We start from the raw sequence: 22,043 nt of genomic DNA, 5'->3' as shown, positions 1-22,043 counted from the left end.
TATGTTGGCATAAAATGTCTATTTACAACTTTTTCCACATAATTTATTTATAATTATATTGTTTATCACTTAGGGATATTTGCTATCATATGATTCATTATCTGGTTTTCTCTTACAGCTCACACGAATTGCGTTAGCTAACTTTTATCAGTTTTCCTAATAATTATCTCGACTGGAAATTCATAGAGAAAGACTTGTTTTGTACAGTTTTATGAATTACCAATTAAGAGCAAAACACACAAAAGACGCACATTACGAAAGTAATTGTAAAAACGTATGAGAATATTTATGTAATTTAGTTTAAACGGTTTAACATGACAAACAATTCTTCAGTGGGGGTTATTTAGGGATGACAAGTTCAACCAAGTTGTCTTAGTTTGTCAAAGAAAACCACAATTTTCAAATAAATATATCTAAACTATGGCAACATAATACAAAGTACATAACAAGTGTTCAATTGAAATGTTCATCAAGTTGGCTTTGACTTTATTTTTTAAAAGACAACAACATCCTAAATTAAGTTGGTTGGACAAAGATAGCGACAAAGATCAAAGCCAATTTGATGAACTTTTCAATTGAACACGTGTTATTTATTTTGTATTATGTAATAAATTCAAGATAGGCGACTTTCTTTGATTAAAAAAATATGATTATGCAACCAACAAAACAGAACATTCCAAGAGATAGAATACCTTGGGCGATGTTGATGGACATTTTTTCTTGTGCCTTTTTCTGATGAAGTGATGATTTCTTCATGATGAAGTAAAACGACTTTTTTTTTAAATTGTAGAATTTTTTTCCTCTCAAGGTTGTTACACTGTTTTTGACCAACAAAACACGGGAACAAAATTTGAATCAGGATCTAAGAGTGAGAAAAACGCTCAAGAAAAACATGATTTTTTGGTGTTTAAAGTTTTTTTCTTTAAAATTCTATTAGGTAGATAAAATACACAAATAAATATGTAAATAAATTAATTAATAAATAAATGCATACATCTAATGGCAATGTGGTTATTTGCTGTCACGCGAATATATTTTCGCCAACCTGAAAAAACCAATTTCAAACGAATTCCTTCATCAAGTTCCGACCTTACTTATTGTAGCTTAATTTGTCGTCGATTTTCTGCACAACCTTCTGCATCTGACAGTAAACTCCTTCGCACTTCACATCCTGTGTATAATTTTGCGAAAAATTCTGAATCGCTCCCAACACAAACTGCGTCACGTTGTTCAAAACCTCATCCGCAGCTACAAAAGAAATCATAAAACACCACCCCCGCGACTGCAACAACCAAACCTCCGTATTTCTTCGGTCCGTAACCCCTCATCGCTGCGTCGTCGTCGTCGTCATCACCACCCTCTGGTATTCCCTCGTCTACCTTCCTTTTCAAAGTTGGAATAAAGAGTAGGAGACAAATGATGGCGACAAAACTGACAAACTTCTTGAAAAGCACAATCTTCAACAGTATTTTACCAACGGTAAAAAGGTCGAGCTTGAACTTGAGCTTGTCGAGGAGACCTAGCATCCCGTGGGGCATCCCGTAGACGGGTGCAGGGGGACCATACACAGGTACTGGAGGCCCATAACTGCAACACTCGTAGAGAACCAACTTTTCGTACAATTTAATCGACTGTAGTACTTGTGTGATGGAGCTGGGGGCCCGTAGGTGTACTTGGGGGGCCCGCTCGGCGGCCCGTATTGGTACCCCGGCTGCGAGGGCGGATAGGGGTATGGTTCGGAGTACTCCCGGTCACTTTTGGCGGTGGTGCCGTGCGATTCTTCGTACGCGTCCAGGTAAGAGTCGCGGGGACTCCCCTGGATCGCAGCCACCCCTAACAGCACAACCAACAGTACCAACATGTTGCCAGTTTAATTGTCGCACTACAAATGATTAAAAAATTGTTTTTGTTATAACTTAATCGGTGGCCTACTCTGCTTTCGGACGTCTTATTTTTTATATTCAAGACAAATAGTTAAGTGGATCGTATAAACATTGTCATGCGGTGTGGCGCGCGTTAACAATGCGGACGGACGCGCCGTACATGACAAGCGGTCGATTTTACGCTTTGTATATTTGGGAAAAGTGTTTTTTAATGGAGCTATTAGGGATCAGTTTCGTTTGGGTGTTAGGGGGTCAGGTGTGGCGATTTGTGGTAAATTTAAATACAATTAAAGGAATTCGTTGCGTAAAACTGAACGTGATCGGTTTCTTTGGCCCATATTTTGCCCGAATTGTCCAAAAATGAGTCACAACAAAACGAAATCCATTTTGTCTTGTTCGAATTCGTGAAAAGCGAAACCAGAAGCGCGAAATTAATGAAAATTGAATTTTGAAAAACGGACCGGAAGTGGCCCCCATTCTCGGCAAATATGGCCGCCAGTTTGACTAATGTCAAGTTTACATCTGTCAAATGTCAGATGTTTCAGTTTTGAGGTTATATTTACACTTTTGGTAGTTATTTATTCGGTGAAAATGACTACGTTACGGTCGCAAATGCGCTACATGAACCCCTACGACATCCACAAAGCCCTAATAAATGACTACGTCTTGAAGAGACCGGGTGACACCAAATTGTTACAAAGAGACGGGTCCAAAGATCGGACCGATCATGATGTCTTGAGACAGAACCACAGGTTCTTGTGGGATGAGTCGACGCCCGATACTTGGGAGGCCCAGTTTGCGAAGAAATATTACGATAAACTGTTCAAAGAGTACTGTATTGGAGACCTTAGTCTGTTCAAGGACAACAAGGTAAGTCTCTACCCTTGTGTTGTCACAAACTCCTTTTGTCTTGAATTTTGTGCTCAAATGCTCATTTTGAAAAGGAATTAGGAGTGTTTGTGAGATTTTTAATAGTGATTAATAAATGCCAAAGATAGCGCTGAGGTGGAGGATTGAGCAAGAAGTCATCACAGGCAAGGGTCAGTTTATCTGTGGGAACAAAAAATGTATGGAAAAAGAAGAGCTCAAGACATGGGAAGTGAATTTTGCCTACAGGGAGCAAGGGGAAAAAAAGAATGCGCTGGTGAAAATTAGTAAGTGTGGATGTTTTAAAAGAGTGTTGTCTAGTTGTTTGGAAGGGCTATGCCCTGATTGTTCCAGGAAACTTAATTACTGTACCAAAAAGAGGGAAGTCAAGAGACTTGAGAGGAGAAAACATGGCAAGCACAAGAAAGAGAAGAAAAAGAGAGGGGAGGGTGAGGATGTGGCTCAGACTAGTGACAGTAGAGTGGAATCTGATACAGAAGAGGAGAGTCCTGTGGGACAGAGTGATACTGTTGAGTCACCTTGGAATAATCACAAACCTGTAGAGGTGAAATCAAGAGAAGAGGAAATGGAAGATTATCTTCAAGACTTGCTCCTTTGAGTATTTTGTTTGAATTTGTTTATTGGAATTTTGTGTTTACAATAATTAAACATAGAAACTGTACAAATAGCCTACTATTGCTCAATATAAAAAATCCTGGAAGTTTCAAGTTTGTATTAGCATCTAAACCGTCTACATTAATATAAAATCTACAGTTTTTCCTTATTATCAAAACTGTAACACGTAACAAAAACGTAAAAAATGAGCAATCTTGCGCCATTATAATTGTTAAAAAACTATGCTCTTTTATCCTTATTATCGATTATGAGTTTGTGCGTTACGAAAACAAAACAGTAACAAAAACCTAAACTACATAAATAATAACGAACAATTTGAGATTCCTCCAAAGCCCCGTATTATTGCGTCTTGTCCCCGTTCTTGAGCGAATTCTTCTCATCGCTGTCGTCGTCCGAAAAGTCCTCGTCGTGATTGTGCGTCACGCTCAACGGAGTCTCCGGCCGGACGTGCGGGATCTGGCTGTGGGTGCGCTCGAGCACCCTCTGCGGCTTCCTCGCCTCCTTTTCTTCGGCTATCGACCTGTCGCGCGACTCCAGCACGAACCTCTGCTCGTGGGCGACGGTCGACTCGTGCGGCAGCAGCATCGCCGGGGCGCGGAACATGTACGAGAATGGGTAGTAGAGAAGATTGAGGTGCGTCGCCGCGTACAGATCCGCGTACCTAACCACCTGCGACAAAACGCGATCACCTACTCGTCCCTCGCCGTCGCGCTCCTTACCTGCGACGAGAAGAACGTCTGCCTCGATCCGGACCTGAACAAACTCCCCATCATCCCGTACGACATGTCCATCTTGTGCGTGACGTCACGAATCGCCGCCCGCAGCTTCGAAATGTCCGGCTTTTCTTTGGTGCTGCTGTCGAGATTCCTGCAACGAGCTCGTTCAGTCTGCGGTCCGCACAACGGTTGACGTTTGTCTTGCACTCACTTGTACATTTCGCCTAGTTTGATGTCGAGGGTTTGGAGCTCGTCGAAGATCTGGCACTTGTCGGTCCAGACGTGCAACTCGCGCACCAGTTCTGGCACTATCAGGAAGGTCCTCCATCCGCGGATCTTCTTGCTCTTGAGGATGTCGCCGAAGATGTGGTCGCCCACGTAGAGGACGTCCTTGCCCTTGGCGCCGATCAGCTGTGTGAAGACGTCGCACGAACCCCCCGAATACACCTGTTCCTTTTGGAAGGGTCCCGTGTGTATGCCCACTCTGAGGGCCCCAGTCGCCGGGTCCACCTGTCTCAGGATGGTGCCCTCGCCGAAGAAGAGGGGCTTGCGGGCGTCTACCACGATCGTGTCGAAGTACGTCCTCCAGTTGCGGTGGGGGTCCTCGGTCTGCAAACCAGATTTGACACTAGTGGGCGTTGTTACATTAAAAAGTTGTTGGCTAAACGACAAATGTCACTAAAAGTAACCAAAAGAATTTAAGTTGGTACGATTGAAATGACAGTCAAATTGACATGTCCATTAAAAATTTAAATTTGAAATATCGATGCCAAAAGAAACAAGTCCAAAAGGTACGGTACATTAAAGAATTAACAGACTTTTCGTTTTTCCCTACGCGCAAATTCTGTAGCGTTGCCAGGTATACTTTCGACGCGGTTTTTGACGTCCAAACAGAAAACGCTTTGCTTTTAGTGTCCCGTTAAGGAGTCACGACGACTTCATGTTGTTTTAACGATTCAAACGCGTTACTTCCTTTGGCACAACAGTTAGATAGGAACGGAAACGGCGTCCAGTTCCGGTGAACTCGGTCAAGGTGGGTGATTCGCAGCGACTTACTTTGGCCCCGTGCGGGAAATCGAACAAATAGGTCATGATCTTGTCGGTGAAATTATAGTCGCTGTTCGTCAAGAGGAATGTCTTGGCACCGCTCTCGCGTAACCGCGTCAAGAACATAGGAAGTCGGTCGTCCTTCTTCACGTACTTCTCGAGATTCTCAGTCGTTTTCTTTTTGAGGTCGCCCTGCAAGTGTACCCAGTCGACGGCGTTGCGGACATCCTGAAAAGGTCGACGTCAAAATCTGAAAGTCACAGAGCGCAACTGTCACCTGGAAGATGGACTTGAAGGACATGAAGAGCTCTCCGCACTTGACACCGGTCAAGGACTTGGTGTACTGCGGGGAGTTCGTGAAGAAGTCGACGAGGCACGCCAGGAGGTACGTCTCGGGCAGGTTGAACAGAGTGTTTAAAACATACACTCTCGACTCGTCCAGCGGAAGGAACTTGTTCGGATACAATTCGTACACTTGAGAACTGCAAATTCACAACAGGTGACTCCGGTGACTTTTCTCCACACGATACTCACTGTTTGACGAATTCGAAACCGTGGACGCAGACCAGGATGTTGCCGTAAGCGTCTACTTTCAGCAAGTTGCCGAAATGGGCATCGAACCACAGACCTCTAACGGCAAACGCCGGGTCGTATTCGAACTCGAGGATTTCTTGAGGGTAACCGATGAACACCATGCGCTCCTTCACCAGATCGAAACCCAGTTTCTCGTATTCGGGGGATTTGTATTCTGAAAGGGGACGAGTCAGCGGGGGTGCAACACACCGAATCGGACTCACCGGCAAGAGTGTAGTCCATGTCGAAGCCGTAGAATCGGATGTTCTCCAGATGCAAGCTCCTATTGACGAATATCCTGCAATAACAAAATTGTGCGATCAATTTAAATTCGGCGCCAGGAAAATTGAGGAGGTTGGCGCCAATTTCAAAAATACTAGTCGTGTTATTACTGGCTGTGGGCTTCGCGGTGTTCGCGCGAATGTGTCAATCTTTTCTGGCAATGTACTAGAGCCGCTACGATGTTGCCCATCCAACTCTGCTCAATTCTTCAGTGTTAAATCAGAAACTTGCGTTTCGGCGAGTTAAATTCAAAACGTAAAAATTCGACGAAAATCATTTTGACGAATACGTGTTTGTCAGCTTGACACTCGCGAAACTGAAAGTTCAAGGATTTTTAATGACCGATTACAACATATTATAGGCGCCGATAACCTTCAATTATGACGTTCTACAGCGCCGACGGACAAATGAGGAACTAGTTTCATTTTGGTTTTGCTCTGGTGTTTTGCAATTTTGTGCAAGTGGCAATTAGTTTTGTTCAGGAAAGACAAAAAAAAAACAAGGGATATTTGCGTTTTTCTAATTTTTTTTTTTGTAAAAAAAAACCATTAAATTTAACACCATTAAATTTAACATCCAATAAAAATATTTAAAATGAAGTTGTTTTTTTAATGGAAAAAATTAAATAAAAAACAAAAGGTAAGTAAGTAAAACTGATACAGAGAGAGCGAATGCAACATAACGGGCCTTCAAATAAATTTATATTTAGAGCAACCTATGGAAATTCAATTGTTTGCAACATTTTTCCAGTGTATAAAATGACACAAGAAACGTCTGACATTTTAACGAAATAAAATTAGGTTAGAAAATATTTTTAATTTTTGTAGTGCATTCTCCCTTTCCACGGAATATGACAATATGAAATTGGGAAAAAGCTTACTATGTAACCTGTGTAACTCCGGAGAATAATTGGTTACCTACAAAAATTACTTTACACTGTTAACAGAATTATAATGTCGCCTATGCCTACTCTAAATATATATTTATTTGAAGGCCCGATACAATGAGTAATTATAAAAAAAAAAAAAACAATTGCAACGATGTACAGTTTCAAGGGATTCCCCAAACGCCGTTATAAACCTCTCTGGTCAGATTCTTTCCGAGAAGTTGCGCCACGATATTACGTTAAGCTTCAAAGACATTAGTCTGGTTAGACAGTGAGGAAATTCCAAAGAGAAATACGCAATAACAAGAGAGTTATTTGGTAGATTCAAATAGGTATGTCTTCCAAAATCGCTGTCACCAATCAATCTGGATTTCAAGTTTCGCAAGGAGTTGCGTCTAGAAATTGGGCTTGTTTTAAAGAGGATTTGCCCAGATTTATAGTGTGGAAATTTCAATGAGAAACATCCAATAAGAAGGAAGTTCTCTGCACATACATTTCGGGAAAACTTATTACCGAAAGTCCTCCAAAACGGTCTTTATAAACTTGTCTGGATTCCAGCTTTTCCAAAAATGTTTGTACGACATTAATACCTAGTTATTTACAGTAAGAGTGAGGAAACTAAAGCTTTCGTTCACGCGAATTGCATGTTCGTCCACGAAGCGAAGCTGAGTGGACGAGGCAATCCAAGTGAACGAAAGCGGCCTTACTCTCGACTCTCGAGTGCTGTATTTGGTTTTGTTCGATACCTTTGTATTCAAAATTTTAAATAAAAATAAATCACATTTTTGGGCGGATCTGTTGCTATGGAAAAAAAAACCGCGAGGTAGGTACCAAATATTGCCTAAAAAATCAAAATTACGTCATCAGAAAGAAGTGGAAAAATTTACGAGTGAATGAAAACCAGTGAGCAAAAAACGATGAGCGAAAGTGAAGTGAACGAAAGAGAAACCTTCTGGTAAATATGGAAACAGACTGACTTTCTGTTAGTCACAGTGAAAAATTTTGAATTATGATGACCACGTGACGATACCAAAGATAGTGTTGTGTAAAAAGAAAAAATAGAAAGGTTTTTTTATCGAGAACCTTTCATTTTAAAATCCACCAGATTATAGAACTAGCAAAGCGGAAAATAACCTTTTCCTATGTATGTAATTAGAAAAAATTTTGGGTTGTTCAGATAAGATTGATAATGATAACTACAGTTGCTCAAATGTTGACACAGACGGGATTTATTATGTGCGATTTTGATCCATTGTAACTGATAAGTCAATGTTGCCCTTGAAACGATGAAACTCCATGTGAGGCAACACCACTTGACTGAGCCAGCTGATGACGTATTGCTCCAACAACACCCGTCATTTGTTATTTCCTGTGGTGCGAACTTCGCAGCCACTCGTCCACCGATCTGTCCAGACCTGGACCCTCTCGAAAAGACAATCAAAACCACGTCGGTTCTCGTCAAGTCCTCCCGATCGATTTCGAAAAATTGACACTCGAACATTTTTTTATGATGAAATTGCACGCACGACGTGACAAACCGCTAAAACATGACCCACGTAAAGCCTCCTTTTGGCACCGCTGCCAAATCACCACCACCTCTCGTAAAAAAATCAAATTTACAGAAATAATTCGATCACGACATGTGTACGTTGCGTTTGTGGGTCAAATATTTTTCCCACGAAAACAAGCGATTTTCGGTAATTACAAAACCAAACAGCACTATCGATTTCGAGGCTGTTGTTTCAAGCCAGTGTAAATAAATGAATTGTACACAAATTTAAAACTAATTATGACTTCCAAATTGTGTTTACTTAGCAGATCTTGATCGAAACATTTCCGACACGATGCTCTCGTCGATCAAAATCGACAAATATCTGGTACTTTGAGAGCCTCGAGACCTCGTCGCCCCAATTCCGGTGGAAGAAATAATTATCAAACGTAGCATCACGCGAATCTTTGTCAGTTTGCTTTGAAAATTTTCCAGGAACAAGCGTGACCTTCGACGATTCCTTATTTCATCTGATGCGGAGCATCACCGATCGCTTCGTCGACAACAAAGCCTGAACTTCCTCTGTGTAAATATCTTTTGTTTGGCAAAGTCGAACAATGTCCCCACAGAACTTAAATATGTTTATAATTAGAGCAAACGGTTTCAGGTTCATCAATTGAGAAAAAAATTCGAAAAGACCTAGAGGTCCAACAACAAAAGCAATCTATCTCGATTACTCATTTTACGATTTTTTAAAAATATTGCCGACAGCTATGTAGCTATTCCGTTATTGCAAATAGCAATAGCACTTTTAGGGAGTCTTTTAACAGACGTGATAATTTAATAATCTTGGGTGCATTCAACTCAGTACAAGGTACATTAAAAAAAGAAAAGAAAAACGTTTTTTATTTTTATTCATATCTTCATAGGCAAAAATTTTGACGCCATTGTAGATTATTCAATTGTTTTGCCAATCAGAATCCAATTGGAACGATGTTGATCTTTGACTAATTTGTTTGAGAAAAAATGTGGCAAAATTGACACAATGATGAAAGGAACAAGACAATTCAATAAAATAACTCGATATTTTGAGGCAGGATTGTGTAACGTCGCACACTGCAAATGTGACGTCAGGTTCAGTGGAACGACAGTAATTGTTCAAATCTTGAGTAATGATTCGGAAAATAAAAACATCCACCATGATAAGTGAGCGTGTTTAAAAAAATTTAAGCAAATGCTTTAATAGTTATTTATGCAACAAGTGAGTAAAGTAATACTTTTTTTTACGAGAAGGAAAATTTGCCGCACGAGCGCAGCGAGTGCGCAAATCCGCCGAGTAAAGAAAAGATACTTTACTAACGAGTTGCATACATTTTTTTTTGGCGCCCGTAAGTTTTGATGACAATTTTTTCGACACTCAAAATTTGAAAATTTTCTCTTGTGTGAACCCGTGGACTTTTAAAAGGCCCGTTTTACTCGCGTTTTAAATTGACCCACTCATGCCAAAAAAATCCCAATTTACATACGAACTCGTTAAAAAAACTACTACATAATTATGAATGAAAAATTTTATAGGTAATTGGGTTAAAAAATGACACGCTACGGCACTTTTTTTAACGCAAAATGCGTGCAAAAATGAACCGATATGGCACTTTTTTTGACGGACGTTAAAAAATAAATTGAATTAGTCTAGATGAAAAGCTACTCCATTTCAACTACAAAAAACAAAGAAAAAAAAAAGACAAAACGAGAAAGAAAGTGCAAGTTAAAGTGAAAACAAAAATCTTTTCGAAAAAAAATATATGCGGTAAAAAATGTTGTGGTCGAGTTGCCGAAGATTTAAATAACAAATTCAAATCGGTTGGTAAATTCTTTCATTTGAGTGAGACACTTCGATATCATTTTCATTAATTAATCAATCTTTTTTGAAAGAACGCAAAGTGTTAGTTCAAATGAAAAATAATAACAAAAACGGGAGAACCTCAAGGATGTACTTTACGACCGTTATTCTTTATAACAGGCGTTCATTTAAATGTCTCCTTAAAGTTGGCGTTGAACTTGAATGCACCATGGATCAGCTGTTTAAATCTAACCTCACTTTTTGCGTTGTTTGTGTTTTTACTCTTCTCTTGGAGAAAAAATTTAAATGAACACCCGATACTATACAAATGACATTAACGACGGTTGGAAAAAAAAAATCAGGTTGTTTAATAACTTATCAGATGGCATAAAATGTCTGAACTGTTAAAAGCTCAAATTTGAAGCTTACAAGATTCTAGTATAGCTTTTCCTCATTATTATTTTTATGTCTTCTCTGTTCTCTCCATTCATATGATTTTTTTCAGCGAGAGTTTCAATTTATTATTATTATAACTGTTATCACAGCTTTTTTCGAAAAAAAAATGCCCCTGTTCAGAAAATCGTCACACGATCATAACAATCGGGACAAGAATCACTTAAATTTTTTCATTTACTTCACTCCCATCACTTTTATCATCCAAGTTAGAGGAATTGGATTTTCTCATGGGCTATCAGATGACATAAAATGTCTGAACTGTTAAAAGCTCAAAATTGAAGCTTACAAGATTCCAGTACAGCTTTTCCTCATTATTATTTTTATGTCTTCTCTGTTCTCTCCATTCATATGATTTTTTTTCAGGGAGAGTTTCAATTTATTATTATTATAACTGTTATCACAGCTTTTTTCGAAAAAAAAAATGCCCCTGTTCAGAAAATCGTCACACGATCATAACAATCGGGACAAGAATCACTTAAATTTTTTCATTTACTTCACTCCCATCACTTTTATCATCCAAGTTAGAGGAATTGGATTTTCTCATGGGCTATCAGATGGCATAAAATGTCTGAACTGTTAAAAGCTCAAAATTGAAGCTTACAAGATTCCAGTACAGCTTTTCCTCATTATTATTTTTGTCTTCTCTGTTCTCTCCATTCATATGATTTTTTTCAGGGAGAGTTTCAATTTATTATTATTATAACTATCACAGCTTTTTTCGAAAAAAAAAATCTCCCTGTACAGAAAATCGTCACAAGATCATAACAATCGGGACAAGAATCACTTAAATTTTTTCATTTGCTTCATTCCCATCACTTTTATCATCCAAGTTAGAGGAATTGGATTTTCTCATGGGCTATCAGATGGCATAAAATGTCTGAACTGTTAAAAGCTCAAAATTGAAGCTTGCAAGATTCTAGTACAGCTTTTCCTCTTTATTATTTTTATGTCTTCTCTGTTCTCTCCAGTCATATGATTTTTTTCAGGCAGTTTCAATTTATTTTTTTTAACTGTCATCACAGCTTTTTTCGAAAAAAAAAATCGCCCCGTTCAGAAAATCGTCACAAGATCATAACAATCCGGACAAGAATCACTTAAATTTTTTCATTTGCTTCACTCCCATGACTTTTATCATCCAAGTTAGAGGTCTTGGATTTTCTCATGGGCTATGAGACATATCTGCGCAAACGACGAATATCGGTCTCAAGTAAGTGCTACAAACCGACCGGAAAACATCCCCATTCGTCTTGTTTTCAGTTTTCATTTACAAATTTTTCACTGGTTTATCGCTCCGCCTTCGCGTAGATTTTTCCAAGGTCACAGCCCATGAGAGAATCTAACACTTCTAATACGTCACTCTTGGTGTCTCTCTTTTACAAATTCTTCCAACCAAATCTAACAATTCCAAAATTGGTTACAAATAGAAAGTCACACAGGTATTCATTCCCTGGTAGAATATTTTAATTTGTGGGAGTGTTTGTAAATAACTCGGTCCTTTTATTATTATAAGAAAACTGGGACTAAATATGGGGAAAAATCTTTGAAAAATTGTGTTTTCCAGAGGGGTCATTAGTACCCTGTTTGCCCCGCCTCGGGTCAACATGGACCCACACGATCTTGCACGAGACACAACACAAAATTAACGTAAATTGACATTTTTTTCGAGCCGCGATCTAATTAGTCGTCGATCTTCAAGGTCTTTTACATCGTTTACATTTCTAACGCAACGAATCTTACTTTCTTAAATGAATATCGCACCCGACTGCGACCGCCCAAACCACACAAAACATTTGTCTCAATTCAAAATTCCCCTCGACAATTTTTTCTAATCGTTTCACCGAATACAACACGCTTCATACTTCGATCCCATCAGACACCACTTATCCAATAATAATTCGCCCGAAAAACAATTACTCACTCGTTCTGGGCCTTGTCCCTTTCGCCCCCTTTCCCGTTGCAAAGCGGCTGATTGAAACGCATTTTCCTTCGATTTCACATCAGTCACATCACATTTCCTCTTCAAAAAAAAAAAAAAACCCCACTTGTATGCGTAACTTTACGCGCACCTCTCCACGTCCACGTCTGACCGCATTCGCCGCATGAATGGAACGGATGGACGGTGGACGGGAGAGTTAAGTGCATCGTTGATAGCTTTCGTAATAAGCAACTGACAATAGACCTCGACGAAGACGAAGAGATTCGAGAGCTGTTTCGACTGGGAAATTGGGAGCGAGCACGGTGGATGCGGTTAAATAATTTTCCGGAAGTGACAATACGAAGAATGAGTGACAAGTTGCACTTGATCAATCGAACCTTGTTAAAAACAAACGGTGGATGGAAACGCAAACTGTTTTTGTTTTTCGTGTGAATGCAGCTGTGGGTCCACGAGTATCGCTTTGCATTGTATGAAATTGCATCGATGTTATTGCGTTTTTCATTCGTTTTCCAGGAGATTCAGATTTTTGTTACACCAGAACGGCGTCATCTAGGCTGTCTTCGTTGCTGCATCAGATGCGAACAACACTTTTATATCGGGACATAATTTTTTCGAACATGTACAATTTGATTGGATGGAGGAGGTATCACGTGACTTCCGGATACGTCAAATTTAACGTGGTTAGAAAATGGCACACGAGCGTAAATTACAAAAAAAAGTTTGAAGGATTCTCTAACAGTCTTACCAACTGATAACAAAAACTATCAGTTAAGTAATTCGAAACTTTTTTTTTAGACCGTTTCTCACAGATTTGGTTCTTTTGAAATATGTCACTCCAGTCTTTATTTACTGTCCCTGACCAGTAGCGGCTCGTGTCATTTTTAAAGGGGGGGCACAGCAAGAATGTAATTACTTGAGCGGTGTCGGGACATCACTAATCGTTGTATGCTCTTGAGATTATTCTAAATGCTTTTATAATGATTTTTATCTTCCTATAAAGTAAATCACTTACACCTGGGACAATCCACAGAGGACAGACAAAATAAAACACTTTTTTTATTTCCCGTTGGAGCTCTTTGAAATACTGTTTTTCTTGAAAATATCAAAATTTTGGAAAAAAATTATAAAACTTCCTTGACTTTTTTTTTTTAATTCCCTAACTAATCATCATGCACGTGTGCATTTGCACATATTGTAGCTAATTCATGCTTTCGTCCAACAGTTCATTCATTCCAGTCATTTATGAACCACACCTTATATCTATGTCGTGGGCAGTCCAATTTACATGACTTGCAATCCCTGACACTGTCCATAAGAATAATTAACGTGTGTTTCTCCAAACAAAAATTTCCCATTCATTCATCATTCTATTCAAATCCAAACTGTATCTGTTATAGATCGGCGAATCGCATTGCAAATTCCTGGTCCTTTTAGCCGGATCATAATTAACATGGTGAGTAACGGAATTTATAATATTAATATTTATATAATATCAATTAGATATTTATTTATACAGTCTCTCAAGCCTAAAAAAAATTACTCGACCCATTTGTACAAACGTGGCTGCTATTGAACCTCAATGTGACCCCAATAATAATAATAATATTACGGAAATATAGATTTTTGGATAGTTTTACTAACACATACTCAGTTTCTCTGAGATTTTTTAAAAATAATTATCATTTGATAGTATCCGGCCTGAATGCCGTACCACCAGGTTTGTGATAATTTCAATTTATTCCGCGATCCTGTTCTAAATTACAATCTTGAAACCAAAACGGAAAAATTTAACCTTCAATCGACCATAACTTTTAACGTACATCTCTCAGTACATTTTGCAGGCGCTTGCATTTCACGTTTACCTCAGATTCCTTGCAAATCGTGATATGCAAAATATTTTATCGCGCAACTTATTAATTCCATCAATTCGGCGGCAACACTTCCGACGCAAAAACAAACATCGAACACATTGTTCGTTTGTTAACAATTCAGTACAATTAATTTTCCGGTCCGGAACATCATTCATCGTTCTGTACCCTTTCCCGGACGAATATATATTGTTTTTTCCGGGGACGGTGCGACTCCGTGATTAATGTGCGATACCATTTCGCACGGATGCATCGCCATCGCATTTCGTACACTAATCAAAACAAATTTTTCATTACCTCGGTCGGTGCGAAAATAGAATAATAAATAAAATGTGCGCCGAAACGGGAGCGGATCGCCAGGAATGCTGCGCCGCGATAATTTTTTCGTCGAGATTGAGTGAGTGGGTTCCGAACACCTGTCATTGATTTTTCCCGACACTTTCGTTCATGATCCGGCGGCAAATAAAAAGGCATCCCTGGGAAGTCGGTCGCGGGTGATTCCCCCAGTGATGTCGCAACGTGGCAACAACAAAAAAAATCAACGTAAATATTTACGCTGACATCCATGTTGACGAAAATTGTAATAGAGTTACACAACAACAACAATATTATTAATAGAACTGTGTGCCGCGATAATATCTCTTCGGCGTCACGATTGTTTTCCGCAATTACAGCAATTCGACTGGACCACTTCTAGTCTAAACCGGCGCACCTGTCATCCACCTTGACGTGGATATTTAAAAGTGTGTCTCGGCTTAATTAGACACGTGGGGTCCAAATTGGCCAATAGCGTCCACCTTCACCCTGTAACCTCTCGGTTATCGCGCGCCGAAACTATCGATCTCGGATCGAATGCTCTGGCGAAATCGCGGCCGTGCATCATCATTTTAAGTAGTCGTTGTCGGAAGTTGGTATTATACCTGTGGTCCAGATCTCTCTTGTCGATCCAGCTATTTTCCAGGGTTGGCATGCCTCCGGTGAAACTTTCTAGGTCGTTTTCGGACTTGTCGCACCTACGCAAATCCCAGAAGTTGGGGTGTAACTGGTTGTTGGCGCTGTTGGCTCTGGCTCGCATCGCCTCGGGGCTGACCAACGGGCCCAGCACGTCTTGCAGCATGTTCATGTTCGGACGCGGCGAAACAACTACTGAGCGCTCGCGACTAGGGGGTCACGGATAAAGCCTGATAAAGCTCATTGCGACTGTTCTAATCGCCTGTTTTTGCCACCAGCCGAGACGGTTTGTTTATTCGCCGGTTTTTATCGCACTTTAGATAATTCCGCGACGGGTTGGATACGTCACTTTTGACAAGTGACACAAAAGTGACACATGTAAAACTGAACGACTCTGTATATATCGCATCGCCACTTCATGTGATCGCGCTGTATCTTGGCGCTTGCATTTTTACATTTTCCTTGAATTTGCAGATGGGTCAAGGTGAATTGCATCTTTTGCGTTTTATTGGTTGCATAACTGATAAACTCCTGTTACTCAACATTCGAAAAAATACACAAACGTTACCGAATTACTAACCTTTGCTTGGCATGTCGATAGTACTTCCTCGACGTCTGTTCTAAGGAAACTTCGGCGCTGGTTGACGACATTTTGACTGACAATCACGAGATCTTCTCCGTATTTGAGGTTATGTTCCGCCCAACAACAAGACCACAATGTGACTTTCCAAGTGCGATCGGTGCGGTAATACTCTCTTGGAAGATGCGTAATGCAACAGCAAGTCAAGATATTTTAGTCAAACTGATCAGAAATAGACCGGCGAGGAATGATGTGTTGCTACACAATTTACATCTAGATTGACAGCACTGCCGGTTCCACACAAGCTAACTCGTATTTAGTACCATCATTTTGTAGCGTGTGACATTAGCGTGGGATCAAAGACAATTAATTAGCGATTAAACAGCTTTAACGAATTCAAGGGTCATCACAGCTGATGAAAAACATGGCGCGGGGATTTTGTATTTGTTGTGTTGGTACTGCTGTTTACCCGGTTGAATTGATTAGTTTTTAATTGAACATAAAACCATATATCCATATATTAATTAAGTGCGATAAGACTGATTTAAGAGTGGTTTCACCGGTGGAAATTAAATCGAGAGGAATGGTCGCGTGTGGGGGTTGGATTTGGTTTGTTGTTGGCACAACTGCTTGTGTTCCTTGACGTTTGACAGTTGTGTATAACAACAAGAATTGTGTTGGAGTTGGAAAATCTTGTATTTTTTTTTGAGTTTTGTTTGGTGAATTTGGCGAGAGATTTATGAGTCGGTATCGCGATGCCCTCGGAAGAGCAAAAACCGGTGGTGGATGCTCCTGTGAAGTCGTCGATGGAGATCTTGTCGGAGTTGTTCAACAGCTTCGACGCGGAGCCCCCGCTGATAATAAAAAAAGAAAAATCCGATTCGCCCGGCAAGAAGCCGAAAAAGAGCAAAAAGAAACACAAACATAAAGACAAGAAGCATAAGAAGAAAGAGAAGAAAAAGAAGCGTGAGCATAGTCCTTCAAGCGACAAAACCGAGATCGACCTAGCCGAAATATTGATCAAACAGGAGAAAGAGTCGTCGGAGCAAAAGATAAGAATAGAAGGGACGGATTTGAGCTTCAACATAAAGAAAGAGAAAGAGTCAAAGTGCGAGAAAAAGAATGAGGTTAAGGGCAAGATGACGTCTAACGGGAAGAATTTGGAAGACGGTGAGGTCCAGTCGGAGAATTCGAGCGACGAGAGGAAGCACAAGAAGCGAAAACACAAAAGCGACCACGACAAAGGTAAGAAGAGGAAAAAAGAAGAAGAGAGTGGGGAGAATTTGCAGTTGAAGATCGACGATTTGCGGAATAAAATTAAAGGGGGCCACACGAGTAGAAGCAAAGACAGGCGGAGCAGAAGCCGCGAGAAGAGGAGTAAGAGCCGGGAGGATGATTTTTACAGGAAGAGAGAGAAAAGTCGCGAGCACAGATCTCGAGAGAGAGAGAAGTACAAGGACGTGGACCACAAGAATAAGAGAAACGGGCGGGGGAACTCGTTCTACAAAGAAGACGATTTCTGGGGGAAGGACAGGTGAGAACGCAAGCGCGGTAGATTTGAATTGATAATTTTTGTGCAGACACAGAAGTCGCCACGATCGAGAGCGGGACCGGCGTCACCGAGATCGGTCCTCCTCGAGAGATTCGTCACACATCGACAAGAAAAAACTGTTGGAGATCGCCAGAAAGAACGCCATACAGATGATGAAGTCCGGTAGTTTACCGGGAGCTCTGACTCTAGGCCCCCAGGCGCAAGAAAAAGTCATCGCTGCGATTAAAGCGGGGGGGAAGACGATAGAAGAGCTCACGGATTTTTGCAAGACCCTCTCAAAAAAAGAGGAGTTGGGGGAGTTGTCCAGCAATACAGAGGGGAACGGGAGCGACAGCGACACCGACAAACCGTTCCACCACCCGTTTCAAATAAAAGACAGGCCTACTTCCATCACAATGAACATTAAAGTGAGGCGGGTGTTAGTTTGTGGGGTCGCCGATAGATCTAGATGTTTTAGAATTCGGTGCCGCTGCCTATCAAGTCTACGCAAGAAAGGACCAGCGAGTTGCGGTTGCAGTTTCCCGTGAGCAGCGGTCAGTTGCACAGGAAGACGGAGAACGAGTGGGTTCCCGTGTCTCCAAAGAAGTCGCAAGAGCCGGTTCCCGTTCCCAAGCCGGTGGAGGCCCCCGCGGTGAAAGAAGTGAAAGAGAACGCGACCCCGGCGGCGGTGGTTCCGGGCCCGCAAGTCTTCCCTCAAGCCGCGACGGATCTAGTCAGTCCCCGAATTGAAAGAGTGAATTGTTTTGTATTTATGTTGTTTTAGTCGGCCGTAGATATAGGTTCCATAGTTTCGCAAAGACTGACCGCCATAAGGAAGCTTCAGGAGAACCCGAACGACGTCCAGGCGCTGACGCAGATGTACAAGTCAAACAAAGAGGTAGTTGGAACGGTCGAGATTCGGGGGAGTCAAGTTGTAATGTTTTAGATGCAATCGTGGGCGCAGAGCAAGCAGCAGCCGGGCCAGTTCACGGGAACCACGGGGGCTCAGGTTCTGTCGCACGCGGAACTGTCCGCAGGTTACCAAGCTTGGGCCAAAAAGGTACTACGAAACGCCCCCCGCCCACCATTTCCCAAATCCCTCACGTGCCTTCAACAAATTTTCAGGTCCGGTCTGGACACACGAAAAAATTCACTCAGCTCCAAATCCGGCCGGCGGCAGGCACAGACCATTTCTCCCGAGAGATGGAATCTGTGGCTGCCCGTCGGACGCCCTCCCATGCGAATGGGGGGCCGTCCGATCTGACGAGCTTTCGCGATGTGGAAACGTCGGCGTTCCGCATCGCGAAATCTGCCACCTGAGAATTTGTTTCAGGCATCTGTCAGGTTACTAAATCAGGGTTCTTCATGCGGGAACTGGTTGTCCACAAACAAGCGCGGTAAGTGACGATTTTGAGGGATACACACTGTACACAAAGTACGATCGGCGGTGAGTAAATCTGTAACGTCAGAATTGGTGTTGAGATTAATTTGTGCGAAGAATGAAATATCCAGGGGCGGTCGCGATCTTTTCCAAACACTTTGACGGGCTCTCTCTCTCTAGGACCAGTTGACCTCGGCGACTCCGGTCTCGGGGGGCATGGGAATGCACCTGTTGCAAAAGATGGGGTGGAAGCCGGGGGAAGGTCTGGGCAAAGAGAAGACCGGCGCTCTGGAGCCGCTCCTGTTGGAGGTTAAACTGGACAAGAAGGGTCTGGTGGCCAACGAGGAGCAGAAGAAGAAAAAGAAGCAGGGACAGGGACAGTGGAACACTTACACCCTCCAGAACAAACACCCCGTCTCGCTGCTGGGCGAGTACGCGTCCAAAAAGAAACTGGGGGCGCCGCAGTACAACCTCTGTTTCGAGTGCGGCCCGGATCACAAGAAGAACTTCCTCTTCAAGGTTCGCACCATCGCGCATGCTCCAACCGTGTTCTCATTTGTTCCGTAGGTCATCCTCAACGGGATCGAGTACAAGCCGAACGTCGCCAGTCCCAACAAGAAAGAGGCCAAGGCCGCGGCCGCCACAGTCTGTTTACAACATCTGGGACTGCTGCCGTAGTAGCGGAAATTGTCGAGCGTCAGTCGTTTTTTTTTTTATATGAGTAGGTTACGTGTGTACATAAATCGCAAATGTTTACAAAATAAATTTATGATTTATCTCAAATTAAGTTCTCATGATGAAATAACTACATACACTTATTTTAACACCAACTGAAACTTACCGCTAAAAAATGAACATTACAAAAAATAACAATGGAAAATGCTATCAATAAATATAAAATGTAAAAGCAAAAAATGTACACGTTTAAAATAGTTCTTTGCTCGGACTATTCTAAGGGAATATCGATCTCCACAAAGTCCTGCTTAAGTTTGGCGAGCTGGAAGAGCAGAACAGTTAGTTGCGTAAAAAGTTGTGGACATTTAAACATGTGAATAAGGGGATAATGCCGCGTTTGGTGATAAACATGGGTAAGCAGCGCTTCTCTGCGCCGCCACTGAATGGAATATGGAATAAATATTGATTAATAGCTTCACATTTTAACTAGACCATCGGCGAAAACGTTTACTGTGAACTTAGGCAAAGAAAGAGTTTGGGTGCCAACCACATAAAGCAAAAAGTTCTAGAACTGTCAACAGTACCAACTTGATTTTTTTATCTAAATGACAGATAGCAGCCTCCTGCATTAACTTTTGTCGGAGTCGCTCTCGATTCCGCCTTATTCACAAGTTAAAAACCCACAGCCCCCTTTGACAGTGCTACCAACCTGAGACTTTTTGACCCGGTTGCACTTGATCACGTCCATGGTCTTGAGGAAGGGTAGCGAGAGGGCGGCTTCGCGACAACTCCTGATCGTGATGTTGAGCCCCCTGAGATCCAGTTCGCGGAGTTGCGTGCACATGTGCAGTATCGGCATCAGATTGTCGTCGTTGATCTCCTTCCACCCGTAAATGATGAGCCTGAAGCGAGGCGACTTAATCGCGAGCCCCACACCCCCGCCCTCAACCCAATCAACGTTACCTCACCTTTCTAGTTTTGAACAGCCGGCGGCGATCTGCTCGAGCGAGTCTTCAGGGTCGCACTCGAAACCCGTGCCCGACACCAGAGCCAGACTCCGCAGCTTCGTCAGTCGTCCGAGCGTGCGCAGACTCTTCGCCCGGAGTTTCTTCCGCTCGCTGAAGTAGATCTCCCGCATGTGGTCGTTGCATCTGGACAGGTTCTCGCAGATCTCGTTCACGTTGACGTTGGTGTTGTCCGCTGCGGAAAAAAACGGTCAGGGGGAGTGCAGCGGTGACGACGCGACTCACATAAGTATAGTTTCCGAAGCGATTCGTTATTTTTGATCGCTTCGCTGGCGATTTTCTGCGGGAAGTGACACGAAACGTATTTTATGCTGGTCAAAGTGGTGATTGAGGTCAGGCTCTGGAAGGAACTCTTGCACCGGTACAGAGTGAGTTCTGGAACAGAGGGATTGTCACGAGTGTCAACGGTGTCACTGGGGGTACCTTTTAAGTTAACACATTCTGACAGGAGGAGCAAAATGTCGTCATTTCGACAGTTGTCTATTCTAATAGATTGCACATACTCTCCACACTTGGTGAGGGCGCTTAAAATGCCGAATCAATCACAAATTGGCCTCAAAGTTGTGGATGACATACTTACATGCGCACGTGTTTGTCAAATTCTGAAAAGTCTTCATAATCTGAATGGTTTTCCGAAAACTTATATTCTATACACAGTTCTTTGGGATATGATATCTTGGAAACAAAAGATTCTAGAAATTCTCTGTTCATATTGTACTAAAAACACACTTGTTTGCTCAGGCCTCAGTGTTACTACCACTCACCTTTAGGGCCACTTTTTGGTACAAAGAACTATCCTTGGATACATTATTAAGAGTTGAACACAATGTAGCACAAATCCCGATTGTTTTCAGGTCCAAATGTTTAAAAATATTTACTAAAATATCGTACTGGAACAGACGAAATTAATCAGTTGACCCACTAAAACTACAGGACTCACTGGTAGTGAAGTAAGATTCTTCTGTGTAAAGCTTTGGTCAGGGAGACGCCTAGTTTTTTTCCTAGGGGGTCCCTCCGTGTGTTGATTTACTTCCATGTCGATTTCCATGCGTTTGTATCGGAGATATCCTCTACTTAGCGCTGAACAAGATTTCTCCACTCACTGTTATGAAATCGCTTCGATTGTGTGATACTTTGGAAGGAACGTTGCAACTAGTTTTATTTGGAAAATTATACCCGTTTTTAAAGATAACATTAATTTGTTAATGTTGGAAAGACAACAAATAGCGAAGAAATCAACACTACTAACGACGGAAAATTTCAATATGGCGATGGAAGATGACAGTTCTCGCAGCATCAACATCCCATTTCTTCGAATTGATCGTGCATTATTTTTATTTTTTCTCCTGATAAACTACCGCACACCGGCTTCACCTCTGACACTTTATCTGTTCGCTTACTTTAAACGTTACAACCAGCTA

The 22,043-nt window shown here is 41.6% G+C and overlaps 5 protein-coding genes across 10 annotated transcripts; 2 read left to right on the top strand and 3 right to left on the bottom strand.

The window, feature by feature from the left end:
- Nucleotides 1–881: 881 nt before the first annotated feature.
- LOC138136765 (uncharacterized) lies at nucleotides 882–1,905 on the bottom strand. Its single transcript, XM_069056063.1, has 4 exons — nucleotides 1,641–1,905; nucleotides 1,298–1,587; nucleotides 1,095–1,248; nucleotides 882–1,045 (listed from the first exon to the last, which is right to left on the bottom strand). The coding sequence occupies exons 1-4, from the start codon at nucleotides 1,859–1,861 to the stop codon at nucleotides 1,012–1,014; spliced, it is 699 nt and encodes a 232-aa protein (XP_068912164.1). The 5' UTR covers nucleotides 1,862–1,905; the 3' UTR covers nucleotides 882–1,011.
- A 457-nt stretch (nucleotides 1,906–2,362) lies between these two features.
- On the top strand, nucleotides 2,363–3,478 carry LOC138136764 (protein FRA10AC1 homolog). The gene is made up of 3 exons (XM_069056062.1): nucleotides 2,363–2,753; nucleotides 2,878–3,037; nucleotides 3,083–3,478. Exons 1-3 carry the CDS (start codon nucleotides 2,391–2,393, stop codon nucleotides 3,367–3,369), a joined length of 810 nt encoding a protein of 269 aa, XP_068912163.1. The 5' UTR covers nucleotides 2,363–2,390; the 3' UTR covers nucleotides 3,370–3,478.
- Nucleotides 3,373–16,417, bottom strand: Nt5b (5' nucleotidase B). Of its 3 annotated transcripts, none has more exons than XM_069056054.1 (8): nucleotides 16,011–16,417; nucleotides 5,947–6,020; nucleotides 5,684–5,897; nucleotides 5,427–5,631; nucleotides 5,159–5,377; nucleotides 4,314–4,711; nucleotides 4,106–4,253; nucleotides 3,373–4,055 (listed from the first exon to the last, which is right to left on the bottom strand). In XM_069056054.1, exons 1-8 carry the CDS (start codon nucleotides 16,079–16,081, stop codon nucleotides 3,726–3,728), a joined length of 1,659 nt encoding a protein of 552 aa, XP_068912155.1. In that variant the 5' UTR covers nucleotides 16,082–16,417; the 3' UTR covers nucleotides 3,373–3,725. The 3 variants fall into 3 exon arrangements, with proteins under 3 accessions (XP_068912155.1, XP_068912154.1, XP_068912156.1); XM_069056053.1 differs by lacking the exon at nucleotides 16,011–16,417 and adding an exon at nucleotides 15,400–15,677; XM_069056055.1 differs by lacking the exon at nucleotides 16,011–16,417 and adding an exon at nucleotides 12,594–12,761.
- Nucleotides 16,418–16,571: 154 nt separating this feature from the next.
- Son (Son RNA binding protein) lies at nucleotides 16,572–19,705 on the top strand. 4 transcript variants are annotated; one of them, XR_011161417.1, is made up of 7 exons: nucleotides 16,572–17,544; nucleotides 17,591–17,969; nucleotides 18,020–18,274; nucleotides 18,326–18,439; nucleotides 18,488–18,601; nucleotides 18,667–18,938; nucleotides 19,103–19,188. XR_011161417.1 is itself a non-coding variant. In XM_069056051.1 (7 exons), the coding sequence occupies exons 1-7, from the start codon at nucleotides 16,766–16,768 to the stop codon at nucleotides 19,234–19,236; spliced, it is 1,839 nt and encodes a 612-aa protein (XP_068912152.1). In that variant the 5' UTR covers nucleotides 16,572–16,765; the 3' UTR covers nucleotides 19,237–19,374. The 4 variants fall into 4 exon arrangements, 3 of the variants coding, with proteins under 3 accessions (XP_068912152.1, XP_068912153.1, XP_068912151.1); XM_069056051.1 differs by having other exon boundaries at nucleotides 18,875–18,938; nucleotides 19,103–19,374; XM_069056050.1 differs by lacking the exon at nucleotides 18,667–18,938 and adding an exon at nucleotides 19,490–19,705 and having other exon boundaries at nucleotides 16,629–17,544; nucleotides 19,103–19,441.
- On the bottom strand, nucleotides 19,675–22,008 carry LOC138136762 (F-box/LRR-repeat protein 2-like). Its single transcript, XM_069056059.1, has 8 exons — nucleotides 21,563–22,008; nucleotides 21,387–21,512; nucleotides 21,203–21,339; nucleotides 21,046–21,146; nucleotides 20,848–20,997; nucleotides 20,566–20,797; nucleotides 20,307–20,499; nucleotides 19,675–19,919 (listed from the first exon to the last, which is right to left on the bottom strand). Exons 1-8 carry the CDS (start codon nucleotides 21,668–21,670, stop codon nucleotides 19,869–19,871), a joined length of 1,098 nt encoding a protein of 365 aa, XP_068912160.1. The 5' UTR covers nucleotides 21,671–22,008; the 3' UTR covers nucleotides 19,675–19,868.
- Between the last annotated feature and the right edge of the window lie 35 nt (nucleotides 22,009–22,043).

The sequence above is a fragment of the Tenebrio molitor genome, chromosome 8 (genome assembly GCF_963966145.1).
Source record: "Tenebrio molitor chromosome 8, icTenMoli1.1, whole genome shotgun sequence".
NCBI classification, from domain to species: domain Eukaryota; kingdom Metazoa; phylum Arthropoda; class Insecta; order Coleoptera; family Tenebrionidae; genus Tenebrio; species Tenebrio molitor.
Note: the sequence above shows the minus strand (reverse complement) of the source record. Positions and strands in the feature narration are given on the sequence as shown.

What these genes read in the sequence shown, in the direction of transcription:
- LOC138136765 (XM_069056063.1), bottom strand. Translation starts at nt 1,861, where the DNA reads ATGTTGGTACTGTTGGTTGTGCTGTTAGGGGTGGCTGCGATCCAGGGG. An exon ending in CCCCCAGCTCCATCACACAA is followed by an intron (nt 1,588 to 1,640) that starts GTACTACAGTCG and finishes CGAGTGTTGCAG; the next exon opens with TTATGGGCCTCCAGTACCTG. An exon ending in CGGACCGAAGAAATACGGAG is followed by an intron (nt 1,249 to 1,297) that starts GTTTGGTTGTTG and finishes TTTCTTTTGTAG; the next exon opens with CTGCGGATGAGGTTTTGAAC.
- LOC138136764 (XM_069056062.1), top strand. Translation starts at nt 2,391, where the DNA reads ATGTCAAGTTTACATCTGTCAAATGTCAGATGTTTCAGTTTTGAGGTT. An exon ending in GTCTGTTCAAGGACAACAAG is followed by an intron (nt 2,754 to 2,877) that starts GTAAGTCTCTAC and finishes TAAATGCCAAAG; the next exon opens with ATAGCGCTGAGGTGGAGGAT. An exon ending in GAATGCGCTGGTGAAAATTA is followed by an intron (nt 3,038 to 3,082) that starts GTAAGTGTGGAT and finishes GTTGTTTGGAAG; the next exon opens with GGCTATGCCCTGATTGTTCC.
- Nt5b (XM_069056053.1), bottom strand. Translation starts at nt 15,602, where the DNA reads ATGAACATGCTGCAAGACGTGCTGGGCCCGTTGGTCAGCCCCGAGGCG. An exon ending in CCTTCAAGTCCATCTTCCAG is followed by an intron (nt 5,378 to 5,426) that starts GTGACAGTTGCG and finishes CGACCTTTTCAG; the next exon opens with GATGTCCGCAACGCCGTCGA. An exon ending in AAACTAGGCGAAATGTACAA is followed by an intron (nt 4,254 to 4,313) that starts GTGAGTGCAAGA and finishes AGCTCGTTGCAG; the next exon opens with GAATCTCGACAGCAGCACCA.
- Son (XM_069056050.1), top strand. Translation starts at nt 16,766, where the DNA reads ATGCCCTCGGAAGAGCAAAAACCGGTGGTGGATGCTCCTGTGAAGTCG. An exon ending in TGTACAAGTCAAACAAAGAG is followed by an intron (nt 18,440 to 18,487) that starts GTAGTTGGAACG and finishes GTAATGTTTTAG; the next exon opens with ATGCAATCGTGGGCGCAGAG. An exon ending in ACCAAGCTTGGGCCAAAAAG is followed by an intron (nt 18,602 to 19,102) that starts GTACTACGAAAC and finishes CTCTCTCTCTAG; the next exon opens with GACCAGTTGACCTCGGCGAC.
- LOC138136762 (XM_069056059.1), bottom strand. Translation starts at nt 21,670, where the DNA reads ATGGAAATCGACATGGAAGTAAATCAACACACGGAGGGACCCCCTAGG. An exon ending in AGAATCTTACTTCACTACCA is followed by an intron (nt 21,513 to 21,562) that starts GTGAGTCCTGTA and finishes CGTCTGTTCCAG; the next exon opens with TACGATATTTTAGTAAATAT. An exon ending in AGAATGTGTTAACTTAAAAG is followed by an intron (nt 20,998 to 21,045) that starts GTACCCCCAGTG and finishes CCTCTGTTCCAG; the next exon opens with AACTCACTCTGTACCGGTGC.